Source organism: Gossypium raimondii, chromosome 5, assembly GCF_025698545.1.
Source record: "Gossypium raimondii isolate GPD5lz chromosome 5, ASM2569854v1, whole genome shotgun sequence".
In the NCBI taxonomy this organism is placed as follows: domain Eukaryota; kingdom Viridiplantae; phylum Streptophyta; class Magnoliopsida; order Malvales; family Malvaceae; genus Gossypium; species Gossypium raimondii.
In genome coordinates this window covers 6010293-6024102 of record NC_068569.1, presented here as the reverse complement: position 1 = coordinate 6024102, position 13810 = coordinate 6010293, and the positions used below count along the sequence as shown (strand labels likewise).

The following is a 13810-nucleotide window of genomic DNA, read 5'->3' as shown; positions in this document are numbered from 1 at the left end:
ATAAAACCAAAAAAAAAAAAAAATTTAAATTAAATTAAATTTTGTGATACTAAGTTGATTGAATCTTAGTTCGATTGGTATGGACATTATTGTCAATGTAGAAGGATGTGGGTTCGAGTGCACTAAAATGCATTATCCTCTTATTTATGAGTTGAGAGCAATTATAAATAACTCTAGATATTATGTAAATATATATATATATATAATCAGAGCCTAATATTATTAAAAAAAATTATGATACAACTACTATTTACATTCTTTTAACAATATATTATTATTATTATTATTATTATTATTATTATTATCTGGGAAGGCTTGCTTGATTACTGCATCAAAAGGGAATTTCTTTTGGAGAAATGGTCTTTGTTCTTAATTGTTAGAATATTTTTACTGATGTAACTCGTCGACATGCTTGTGTATCATAATTGTTATATTCATTTGTTAGGAGGATCATGTCAGTTCAAAGGGTATTGTTGATTTTGTATTAATTTTTTGAGTATGATCATTCGCCTCATGTTAAATGGAATCAATCATTCGGGTTTAAGGGTGAATATTATTATAATGTGAATGTTTATCTAGTCATGTCATACTAGTGGATAAAGGGACCTCTCCTATAAATACATTAGAAAATTATGAATAGGGGATCGACCTATTAAGACCCTAAGATTACTCTGAATTCTTGTTTTCTCAATTAGTTTGTTCTCTTGTCTTTGTTCCGACTCTCAACTTTTACAGGGCTACAATTTCCCCAACCTGATATCTTCATTGTCATTCTTCCTTATTGTACTATGTATCAACAATAATTATATTTAAAACATTATATATTTATATAAACATAAATATACTAATAATTAATATTACAAATTTAGTATCTTATTTCATTTCAAATTTTATTTTGAGCAAACTACACCGTTAATCACTAATCTATGGAAAAGTTTTAGTTTTCATCACCGAATAATTCGAAAATTTTCATTTAAGTCGTTGGATTGTTAAAATTGATGCTATATGGCTTTCTTTATCCACATTACTTGCACTAATCGAAAGTTCACTTTCCATTTCTATTTTATAGTTCAAATTTTTTCACAAAACAATTCACGAATCAACGAACTAAAATTTAAATAATTTTTTTCTCTGATCTCGATATTGTTTGTTAGATCGACTTGGATCTAAGGTATATTCTTCTATTCGTCGATAGAGTCTGATTTATTGTATCAATTATCAAATAATCAATTGAAGCTCACTAGTGAAATAAAAAAACTTAATAATCAGTCACTTAAATAAAAACTTTTGAATAATTCAATAACTTAAATAAAACTTTTAAATAATTTAATAATAAAATTATAATGATCAAAATAAAATCTTACTTATAATTTAATAACTAGTTTAATAACTAATAGTATAATTTACCATTTAATTTTTATATTAAATTATCGGATTTAATCATGCTTATAACAGTCTGTGGTTGTTGAGCAACATATTAAACTTTGTTGTTTATTTAATTAACATTTTGTTCACGTGATGTAAGAAAGAATGTAAGATTTTTTTAAAAAAGATTTTTTTTTTCTGATGATATATTTAAGAAAGAATCTAAGAACTGCACATATGTTTACGAAGTCCATGAAATTGTCGGCAGAAGCCATTCATAGACAATGTCATAAATTGTCATCTAACCTTTTCTTCCATAAATTCAACCAGAAGATGAACGCATTTCGTATTTTAAGGAAATATTTTCCATGTCCAATGATACTAATTAAGATGATATTAATAAAAATTTTAAGTTCAAAAAATTATTAAATATTAAAAAGGTCTTAAACTAGTAATTAAATAATCTTTTAAGTTTTAACCAATATCTAGAGAACAAAACATTACCGCTTCTACAAATATAGTAGAAGTTTGAAACGAAAGGTGAGTGCATCATTTGTCGCTGAGCTTCTTTTCAATCCCGTCACTTCCTTTTTTCCCCTAAATTGCTGTAGCTTTTGTTTTCATGGGATTCTTGCAAAGAGGTAGAATTTGATTGTATTTCACACATTCATATGTACAAATCACACAACGAAATGACAAAAAACTTTTAACTGCTAAAGGCTACTGTTATACCATTACAGCTTTGGCAAACGCATAAGACTCCCCCCCTTCTCTTAATGGGGGTATTAAAATTTTGCTCTCTAAAGTTGGAGTATTAGGGGTTTGGTTGGTTGTGGGTAGATTAACCTCTCCTTAAAACCGTAATTCTCATATTCCCCAGCAAATTCTGCTCCAAGCTAGGTCCTCAACAATCTCCCTTTTCACCTGTGAAATGAAATTAGGACGAAAGTCAGTACATGAATGAAACAATCATAGAATCTGCGTGAAAGAAACCATAAAAAACTAGGAACCTAACACCCAAGAGATTCAGGAAAAACCCAACAGCAAATCGATCTCCCGATCCCCACATTAGCTTTTGCTTTTTGTTATTGGCTTTCTGTCGTTGCTAACCCATTACAACAAGATTTCGTTCTCTAAGGATGTAGTAGAAACTAACAAGCATATTGAAATCATTGCACGGTAGCATTTGTAACAAACCCCCATATTGCAAAAGCATTAAACAAGCGGGGGAACGAAGGGGCTTTGATCTTTGATCTAAGTGTTAAGCGCTCAAACTCGACAAAAACTCACTTGTTCCATATGTTCCAGAAAAAAAAAAAAAAACTCTTCCTACTAAAATGGTTGATATCTGGATCTCAATCTTTACGAAGTTTCCACAAAATATTTAACTCTCTGCATCCTGTTATTATACACATCTAAATGCACTTCGGTTCTAAAGCTAAAATTGCAGTCTTCTATGAATTTCTCCTTGTATAAACTGGTCAAAACTTCTAACCTAAAAATTGGTTACAAACCATTCTTTAAGATTATCATCTTGTTGAAAAGACTAGTTTGTTAAAAGTTAGGCAGTCAAACACAATGACATCAATGGTGAACATTGAACGATATGGTGTTTCAGATTTTGCAAGGAAATGGCTAATGGGATTAGAACTACTTTCAAAACTTAAAAGATCTACTACCAGAGTCCTAAATTGCAGTTGTGGGCAGTAATTTCATATATACGTACTACAACGGAATATGAACAGTTCCTTTGAGAACGGGTTTGATTGAAAAAATCTACGTTAAAAGATTCTAATTTCCAAATTCAAAATCTGAAAAAAAGCCAACCCAAGCCAATCCAATAACATTTCAAATTGACTCAAATTCTTCTACTAACTAAATCAAAGTTCGCAACTTTCCAAGGTTAGCTAGAACTAATAACCAACCCAACTACTCCACCCATCTCCATCATCCAACTCGCTGAGTAAGCTCACCCAACACCTATTCAACTCACCAAAAAAAGAAAATAAAAAAGAAGGATTTTTACTCACCAGGAAAAAGCTCAATCTCGAAGAATGACCGAATCAGCAATACCCATCAAGGGTTTCAAACAATCTGGTGAGAATTTCCTAGCAAACAAGTATGAACTCGAGTAATTTGACTTCCTCAACTCATAAATCAACTTGGCCGACACTTCTTTCGGCTTATACATGTAGGGGTGACCCGCAACCGTTCCGGTCCAATTAACCCGAGTTAAAGTATAGCGAGTCACCGCATCTGGGTCTTGCATTGACAACAATGTCGGAAAATAATGTTCTTCCGGGTAACACTCGCTGGCACGATAACACGGTAACTTGAATTTCCTCCAAAGAGTCCGATCTTTGACTACCAGTAACGCGTGTTTCCGAGTCAACACAAAAAACTGAGATCCAACTCGGAAATCCTCGAATGGCACCTCCGGCATCATCACAAATCGGCCACGTGCTACATACCGTTTCCACAGCCTGGGTTCCTTGGAAATAATCTCGATGAAAGATTTGTACTTGACTCGAACACCGTACTGAGTCAAATCAGAGGAGTTGGAGGTGAGATCGAAGGTTTTGGCAGTGATGAGGGAGCGGTAGATGTAATTGAAGGAATGGAGAGGGATGCAGTACTGGGAGAGGACGGCGAAGTAAGCATTGGCGGGATCGTCGAGGATGGCAGTGGCGAGGAGGCGTCGGGTGGCGGAGATCAGCGTGGCGGAAGCCCTGAAAGTGCGTTTGGCGTTGGGAATGAAACGGTCATCGAAAACGGATTTGGTGGGGCGAGTAATGTTGACGGTGGGATCAGCGTGGACATAGATGTTGTAGCGTGAAGTTTTAGCGGTTCGAAAGAAACGGTTCCAAAGAGGAAGGAAATGGAGGTCGGAGTTGGTTAAGAAAAGGAAAGCAATTTTGGGGGAGGAAGAGGAGGAGAGATGGGATGAAGATAAGGAAGGGGTGGTGGCGCGGTGGAAGAGACGGAGGTCGTCGAGTTCGTCGGGGACGGAGATGGGGGGAAGAGGGTGGGGATGGAAAGTAGGGGCTAAGAAGAAGAAGAGGATAGGGAGGGAAAGGAGGAGGGAAAAGGAGAGAATGAAAGGGGTGGAATACATTGAACAAAGGTGGAAACGGGAGGAATTGGGAGGGAATGGTGGGTGTCTTATACAACTTCGCAGTGAGAGTGGAATTGTGAACAAATGGGAAGAAGAAAAAATGTTCAAAGCTTGAAGCTTTGGAAAAGCTACAGTAACAATGTACGCAATTTTCGAGGTGATGATAGGATAAAATCGGAGGTTTTTTTTTCTTTGTTGTTTTAGGGTGGTTTGGTCGTGTAGGGGTTTATCTTGAATGGAATTCTGGGTTTTGGGGGAATTTACTAGGGTTTGATTTTTTTTCTTTTGGGGGGTTTTTAGGGTTAAAAACTCTCAAGAAATTGCTTTCCCCTTTTCGAGAGCAAACTGAGGGGTAGGGTAGAGTGGGACTTGGGAGCGATAAAGGAGAGATTGTCGAGGGGAAGAAGCTTGAGGGAAAAGGGAGGGCGGAAGGAGGGGGATGAAAGTGTAGTTCTGATGGAGTTTAAAGGGTATTTAAGAGATTTTCAATTGAAGAAGGATGGAACGCCACCATTTCTATTTATCTGTTTACATTTTGTAAAGGAGACGGAGGATACTGCACTATGTTGTCCATTTACACAGATAGACAAGCCCTAGGGCATTTACTCAATATTATAATATTTATTTTGTTTAAGAACTTGAAAATTGATCATTTATCTTAGAACAAAACAGTTAGTAAATAATATTTGAAAACGCCGATAAACATTGAAACAATACATCCAAACTCGATTGTTGATATGTTCCATAAATCAAACAAAATGAATACAAATACAACTGTGAATACACTTGATCCTTTTCCATCACTAATATATACAATTTTAAATTTATAATGAATAAAAGTTTAAATACGTTTAAATACGGTTTTTTTATAATTTAAAAGTTGAAGAGTAACGGATAGAAATAGACTTTTGTACCAAAAATTACCAATAAACTTGCAACAATACATCGAACTGACAGAATATTTAATATCTTAATCACGAATAAGTAATTTTCTATCTGAATTCTAAAATTATTCAATCAATAATATAATCCATTTTAAAAAAAAAATCAAACATTTAATATTTTACCATCCGTTACTATATTTAAACTGTAAAATAAATACTTACTTTCATACAGGTGGACAAATGAAATCTCTCGGTAATCTGGTCATTGGTTAATTTACAAACACAATGCAAAATTAATATTAAAAGAGCAAAAATTAAATCTCACACGCACAAAACAAGTCTTCGATCAACAGCAACCGAGCCAAGAGGTTTAATAAAAAAAACTCAAAAAAGAGCAATTCAAAGGGCATCTTCTATGGAAATCATACACTTGAAAATAAATACAATGTGATCACATAATTGACAAACATTAATCACAAGCTGATTAAATCTTACCAATGTTATTCTCGTAACAAGCCACCGAATCAGTCTCCTTGAATCTGCCACGGAGTAACTACTCCCACCACGGCAAAGCCAATCCTTGATTATATGACAGGAGAACAAACAATGCCATTATAACATGTCGAACCAACTGTAATTTGATATATACATACTAAAGCAACAGGATGGATGGCAGCCCGAACAGGTTTGTCTTCACAAATACTTCCTTACAGATCAACAGCTTGTGCTACAGCTTTTGTGGGATTTGAGTCTCGTCCGTTTAACTTGGACCTATCCCTTATAGGTTTGTGGGGGCCAGGGTTCGGTTTTGCAGCAGTTTTGCTCAGCTTAGTTGTTTGTGACACAATACCCCCTCCTACTCAAATCAAACCATTGAAACAAACTAAAATGTTCAGTAAAACGTGTAACAAACAAATGCCAGAGGGACCCAATCATTGTGCACTGTCAAACATTCTTTGAGCTTTGGGGAATGATATATCAGACCAAATTTACTACATAATTACTTTTGACAACAACCAACTTGAACCAGAAAAGGCAATGTTAATGTTCAAAATTCAGATGCCTGAAAGTTGATGCGTATTCCATAGGCAATGGACTAGCATGACCCAGGAGAAGGGATACAATCAAGGTAAGGATATGTATACACTTTAGGACCAACAGAGGCTTACCAGTGTTTGGCATAGACAATCGCCTCTTGGCCTGTTTATCAGACTGTGTCAGCCTCTCTTTGGGATTGCTATGAGATCTTGAACTAATAACAGGTCTTGAGCCAGCTTCTTCAACAGAATCTTCATGATTTGGTTTGGATTTTGGCTTGGAAGATGGCGCATTCACTGCTTCAAGCACACATGCTGACTTACCAGGTGGGGAATCGCTCCCATCAAAGTGGGATGGACCTGTTTTTTTATTTGAAAGGTTAGCATGAAGACTTGATGCAGCTGGTTTCCTCATAGCAGGTTTTATCTGAGAACTGGCACCATTCTTTCCCTCTGCAGGACTATCCTCGCGTATCTTTACTCCATCTCGAAGATTAATGTCAAGGAAACGATTCTCCCATGGACGTACAGCCATCCATCTCTCCAACCAGTTCCAACCCCAGCTGCTTTTATCTGGTTCAAATCCAGCAGGCACTGACTGCTGTCTTGATCCTGCTTGCCACTGCATGAATATATGCACACATTAACTTTTAAAAATAAAGCCTAGCTCAAAAGGGACCCCTCATTGAAATGATTCTACCGAAACTGTACAATCGAGCAACACAAAATCAGGTGACTAGCATGACTTCAGCAGTTTTATGCGAAGATTTTATCCTACAATATATGCAAAAGTTTATTTTCCTTTTGTTGGAAAATATGCATGATTTTCCCATGTTTGTTGGTGAATACTCAACAAGTAGAGAGTTCAATATTTGTCCCCTTTTTTACCATTAAGGATACAATTAATGGAAAAAATAAATTAAAGAAATTTTTCATCATGCATTTTTGTTTTGCTGTGCCTCTTGTCTTACAAAAAATGGTGCTGAGGTGCACCTAGTGTGCACTTGATAAAATGTGCCTCATCTGAAAGCATCTAAAACGCTTTTGCTATTTGGCACCTTGGCCCATGCTTTAACGATACTGATAATAAGGTTCCTGAGTAAGGAGATATTGACAGCCAACAAATTTACCAAGAGCCAACTGAACCTTTGACAATCAACACTCCATTAACATTAAGAAAAAAGGAAACTGCATAAGAATGCAAGAATGAAATAGTGCAAAGTATTTGTACAGTTTTTGTTAATGCCACGTGAAACTAGAGGACAAGATACAGAAGGGATTATCAACAGGCAAGGATAAAATAATACCGACGAACCAAAAATTAAAAATTTAGTAATTATATATAACAAAATGCATGATTTACTTCAATATGGATTTTGAACTGCCAATCACTTTTTTAGCCATTTGCTCGTATTGAATCAAACATAATTGTCTTTTTCATATTTTCTTTTATTTTCTATCAAACTTTGAGGATGCCAAAGTAAAAAATAAAATAAAAAATAGCAAAAGCACCAAATAAAGACAGCCTGCTTATCCATAAAACTATATATTCTCTTTTTATATATGAGAAAATATACTATTTGAACTGAGTTGCCTTTTTATCATTCCAGGACCTATACTTAAAATGAGTTCTTGAATAAATGATAAATCCACAAAAGTGGAGAGACAAATGGCATGCTATTATTGAATACAAGCAAACCAAGGATATACTAGTAATTGAACATTTTCAGGTCCCCAAATTTTGAAAGAGGGGAAGGAAGTCACTTCAACAATTGTATTATCATTTCTTACCTGATGAGCCAGAGCATATGCCATGGCCCTCTCACGTTTAGCTGCAGCTTCCTGCCTTTTAAGTAACTTCGCTTGAATTTCTTCAACGGATCCTATACTATCACACCACCCTTCCTGCATCAATGTCATAAGTCATTTGAATCACTCAGCAAAGATACCAATATCTATGCTTCAATTATATGAGAAAAGGGTTCAAATTTCCGTAATCAGTATTTGTTAGTGCAACCAGAAAACGAGCAAAAAGTTATTGATGTTCAATAAACACTATCAGGCAAAGGATTATCAAATTCTGTGCATATGATGTTGGTAAATATATGTTGGATGGCATAGAAAATTATATGTAAATCTAGTGGTTGATAGGGAAAAAGTCATGGTAGAAGTAAGCAGCATCAGCCATTTGCAAAGTATGGTATGGTAGCGAAACTCAACACACGCAGATGTTAAGGCATCGTACCTAAAACATTTTTGAATATATGGCCACAAAACCTAACTTATGTGATGTCAAATGTAACACCACTTTAACAAGGGACATGGTAAATCACCTCCATCCACCAAAAAAAAAGAACCTAGTTCTACCTACAGATAACTGGTTCCACTCACATCACCACTCTCAATCATTTAACCTTAGCATCACAACAACCAAGAAATCAGTTATTATGATAAAATCATTAATAAAAGGATCCCCGAATCTTGGGGCCGTTACACACAAAAGAAAGTGTTAAAAGGAATCTCCAGGCTAGATTTTATCCACCATATGGATCTTATTCCACCAAGAATTCTTGAAACATTTGGATTGTGCGTAATATTCATAAACAGAAAACTTTAAGCATTCTCCGAACAGACTTTTCTACTTAGGAGATAAATTCTAGATCTCCTGATTTGGATCCCAAACGCATCTGAATCCATACACCAAACTTAGAGATTGTCCAAGAGAGAGTTGCATCATTGCCAACCACAATCTAAAGTCTCAACTAAGTGACCAAATGTAGAACCTCTGGTTTGTCATTTTATTATCACTTAAGAGCTATTTTAAATGTTGCAGATCACTTCTGCTGTCGATTACATTCCAAAGGCAAATTTATACTTACTCGACCAAGTGTAAGTACAAGTACAGACGCACAACAATCATGCCTAAATGCATGCATGAAGTCACCTCTATGTCATGTGTGTGTGAGAGTGCAGACATGCACAAGAGCATACATTTGTGTCAATCTATATGAATTGAAGAATTTGATATTTCTCACCTCTATTTCTTTAACGTGTGCCTCATTTGCAAGTTGTTGCTGAAGTTTCTGTTGTGCAGTTTGATTTTCTAATGCCAGTCGAACACGCCTTGCTCTTACACGAGCCTGAACTCTAACCAAAGCTTGCATGCAGCGAAGAGTTATAGCAGCTTGTTTTCTTACAGCATGACCCCTGACAAGGGCCTGCAGTCTTACCAATCCTTTTAATGCTCGCAGTGCTCTTCTGGCCTAATGTTTAAATAAAACATATTTCAATTCCAATCCATTGCATCAATACTTACCACCTTATACATATAAGCATGGAGAAAATATGAACATAGAGATATGCAAGATGCATAAAGTACACATGTATTCTCAGAAAAGCTACTCCAACCCAAAATTTCACCCCTTTTTCTTCCAGGGCTTATCCTTTTTCCAAAATAAAATCATGAATTTCTTTTGACTTTTCAATACATTCTTTACACTTACTCCTAGAATTAGGTCTAATATATTTCAAGATAAGGAAGGTCAAGTAGAAACTACAAGTTTTACCTCAAACTTTATACAAGTCAAACAATCCCAAACAACTTGGGACAGAAGAGTATTTCAAGTTCTCAATTTTCATAGATTATATATATATATATATATATATAAAGGAATCACTACCAGAAATCCTCGGAAAGCAGTTTGTATCCTCGTGGCAGCCCATTCTTCCCTAGCATGTTCATTAAGAAGTGCATCATGCACTTCAAAGGCATCAGAAGGAGAGCCAGCAGCATCTATAGTTGCACGAGTAGTAGCATTTTCAGCTAGTGAAGCAGCATTCTCATCCAACTCTTCTTGAAGTTCATTTGTATCAAACTCAACCGAATGCTTTCTTCGGTGAAGAAATTTGCTACCAGTTGCTCTCTGTCACAACCAAAGACCAAATCGTTGAACCAAAAACATGATGAAACGGTATTCTACTTTGGAAGTCAATCCTTTTTGAGCTTGCTAACTTTAATGTTCCAAAATAAAATATAAAACAACAAAGGAAAGATCAAATAAACCAAAGCATATTCTAAAATACACAAGTTTTGAGATTACATGATGGACATAATGAGAATTGCTTTTCATGACAATAAAATAGCAAATGGGAACATTTTATTATGTAAGGGCCTGGCTAATTTTTTTCCGACTGTTGTCAAGTTTTTGGCATTGGGTCTTTGACATTGAAATTATAAAAGCAAAGTAAAAAAAGAACCCATATTTTAATCACTATCAATAAAACTACACAGCTTAATAAGGTTTGAAGGAAAAATTCCAGCTCTGAGCCAGCTATCAACTCACATCTACTTTCTACATGCTAGCAAGCTACAGCATACCATAAGACTGGTAAATGAAAATAAGCATCATCAAGTGCGCAAATAACCACAATTGCATCATCAACTAGTATGGATGAAGAGAGTAGAAATCACATCTTGATTAGGCTAACAAGGAAAGCTACTGCCTGTATGTTACTACATAATACTCCTTGTATGTACCAGATTAGTCAACAACTCAACTAAGCCCTAAGTCAATGAAAAATGCATTACTCCAAAAGCATGATCATCTAACTACAAGTGTGCATAGAAGATACTTTCTGACATTTGATAATACTTCAGCATTTTGAAGAGGCACACATGCCATGATGTACATGTCACAGGCCTGGATATTGTGTGTGGGTTGTGACACAAGCATGAAGCCAAAAAAAACCGCAACATTCAAACTAACATTTTCTACTTTCTCTGAAGATTGAGACTTTTCTGATTTCTTCAAGCCCACTAGTGCTTTGATCCATTTTCCTGAGACACCCATGGCACCAACAATGACAAATCAACTTAATATGGGGGGGCCTGCAAGAGAAAATTCTTGCTAAATCAATCTTAAAGCTGCACTCAAAGATACTGTACTTCTCAAACTCCAGGGAAAAAGAAATCATAAAAGAGAGCTACGCAAGAGGACAAAAAATTTGCCTGATAATACTTCCTACCCATCTGATTATATATGAAAGTATTTAGCTGATACGATATGAATCGAAGAATCAAAATAACAAGTGTTGAGTATCTTTTTATAATATAAATAATACATTTCACAATATTACCGGAAAGATCTACAATAGTAGTAAAAATGGATATTACTTTCAAGAGAATTCAATTATTACCACAAAAAGAAAGGATATTATTGGGCAAAATTTGATCATAACCAGCACCAGAAGAAAAGGAAATATCTTTTCATGAGCTATTTACATGAAAAATTCCACACACCAAACATCATTGTCTGTCAAAAATAATGAGTTATGAATTCTAGAGTACATTTCGATGGGTCAATAAACATTCTCTGAATATTGAAATAAACCACATCATCAGTAGTCAACAAATTATGAACTACATAAATCACAAAACCAGCAACAACAACATGGCTAGCCCATCGTTGTCAGATTAAGATCCAATCAATTACTTTTTACACTACACTGGTACTAACAATCACATATGAAGGACCCGCTAATTAATTGTGAAAGTCATACTTGTGAATGGTGATTGACCTGGTGACTAGTGAGCTCAGGGCACGAGGCACACTCGAGTTCTTAATTTTGATATGAGTTGAGTAAAATTAACAAATCTATTTGCCTCAGTTTTGTACTGCCCACATTCATGGCATGCCTAAATTCCATGGTAACAGTAAACTTAAAACCTAATTTTGACAACCCTTAAATTCCGCATCAGACAAGTAGATGAAGAACTAAAACAAAATGATACTATCCAAAGACACCAATAACCAACCTTTCAATCTTGGCTTCGAAATCAAGGAACTAGGATACTTTATAAGAGTCACTTTGTTAATGACGAGTTAAGCACCCATGAATTCTCCATCAAGCTTCTCATTCTCACATTCCCTGCAAATCATCACCTCGTCAACAAGACCACAAAAAAAAAAAGAGCAGAATTTAAATTGTCCGTGTAAAATGTTCAAAAAAAAAAAAAGAAAGGAAATTTTGGAAATTATTTCCATTTTCATCTATGAATTAACCAATAACTCCTCCCATTTGATCAACTAGTCTTCCTCATCAAAGTCTACTGGTTATAGATTGCCGCAATTAAGCCCCATTAACTACAGATCTTGCAGATTTCAGTGCGGAGCTTGAAAAACGTTAAAAAACACTCACTAATTTAAAAATAAAGCCGTAAATTCACCCTCTAAAACAAGTGAAGAACCAAAAAAAAAATAAGAACTCAGTTGAATTAACGTTGGATAAAAAAAGTTCTAAAAAGAAGTAGTACCTTTTCCAACCGTTTGATTGATTATGATCTATCAACAATCAATCAAAAATCAATCAACAAAGTCAAACCTCAGTCGACCTTAAGACCTCAGTTCTTCACTCTACTTAAGACCTCTTATACTCTCTCTCTCTAGATTTTTTTTTTTCAATTTTTTTCTCTCTCTAGAATTTGTGAGGACCGTAATCGGTTAAAGTACGCCGAGGAGGGGGAATTGGGATTGGGTTGAACTACTGTAAACGAACGTCGTCGTTTACCGCTTCTTGGTTTAGTCGTTCTCAAGCGTGCGACCAAGAGAGAGGTACATCGTGGGACCATCTGTCCTCCCTTTTCACCAAATCAATTACCATTTTCCACTTGCCTTTTTGTGTCCCTGCTTACGTTAACATCAACGGTTACTTCATTTATTTTATTTAATAAATTTTCACATTTATATGTTTGTCTCTACAGTTTTATAATTCGACTTTTTATAAAATTCGTATTTTTATATAATATATTTGATAATAATATTTTTAGTTCAAATTTTATTAATTTTATTACTTTAATATACTTATTAGCATTTTAATTAATTATATGCATATATTTTTACTAAACTAGTATGGTTGTTAGTAATACTTAGGCGTTTAACGCTGAGTTAATTTTTATTTTTGACTAAATTATAGGGTAAAATTTAAATATTACAATATACTTAAATTTTTGTATTTTTTATATTTAAGTTTTAATATTCATGCTTTTATTTTAAAAATTTAGTTTTTTTACTTTTTCAAAATTTTTAGATCTATTTATTAAACCATTAAATCTTTTTAGTTAAATTTTGCCAATATGACATTTTGAAAAAATTTATTTGATATTCATGTAACAAAAATAACATTGTAATAGACCTTAATTTAATAACAATTTTAATAGTCTTAACAATTATTAAAAATTCAAATTAGTATTTTAATAAGAATAAAATATCTAGACTAACTAATGACATTAAAAAGATTAAGGTACCAAATTATGTCAAAATTAAAGTATAAAAAATTTGAGCAAAAATATAGAGATCAAAACTAAAATGTAAACCATTCTTATATAATCTCAAAAATTCAAAGGATTAAAA

At 34.4% G+C, this 13810-nt stretch overlaps 2 protein-coding genes across 2 annotated transcripts; both read right to left on the bottom strand.

The window, feature by feature from the left end:
- Nucleotides 1-1993: 1993 nt before the first annotated feature.
- LOC105769789 (glycosyltransferase BC10) lies at nt 1994-5011 on the bottom strand. The gene is made up of 2 exons (XM_012590658.2): nt 3396-5011; nt 1994-2289 (listed from the first exon to the last, which is right to left on the bottom strand). The coding sequence occupies exon 1, from the start codon at nt 4478-4480 to the stop codon at nt 3407-3409; it is 1074 nt and encodes a 357-aa protein (XP_012446112.1). The 5' UTR covers nt 4481-5011; the 3' UTR covers nt 1994-2289; nt 3396-3406.
- A 586-nt stretch (nt 5012-5597) lies between these two features.
- Nucleotides 5598-12909, bottom strand: LOC105769799 (protein IQ-DOMAIN 5). Its single transcript, XM_012590672.2, has 8 exons — nt 12715-12909; nt 12217-12329; nt 11168-11289; nt 10082-10324; nt 9437-9664; nt 8193-8306; nt 6534-7023; nt 5598-6220 (listed from the first exon to the last, which is right to left on the bottom strand). Exons 3-8 carry the CDS (start codon nt 11249-11251, stop codon nt 6072-6074), a joined length of 1308 nt encoding a protein of 435 aa, XP_012446126.1. The 5' UTR covers nt 11252-11289; nt 12217-12329; nt 12715-12909; the 3' UTR covers nt 5598-6071.
- Nucleotides 12910-13810: the final 901 nt, after the last annotated feature.

What these genes read in the sequence shown, in the direction of transcription:
- LOC105769789 (XM_012590658.2), bottom strand. Translation starts at nt 4,480, where the DNA reads ATGTATTCCACCCCTTTCATTCTCTCCTTTTCCCTCCTCCTTTCCCTC.
- LOC105769799 (XM_012590672.2), bottom strand. Translation starts at nt 11,251, where the DNA reads ATGGGTGTCTCAGGAAAATGGATCAAAGCACTAGTGGGCTTGAAGAAA. An exon ending in CTTCAGAGAAAGTAGAAAAT is followed by an intron (nt 10,325 to 11,167) that starts GTTAGTTTGAAT and finishes TGGTTGTGACAG; the next exon opens with AGAGCAACTGGTAGCAAATT. An exon ending in CATATGCTCTGGCTCATCAG is followed by an intron (nt 7,024 to 8,192) that starts GTAAGAAATGAT and finishes ATATTCATGCAG; the next exon opens with TGGCAAGCAGGATCAAGACA.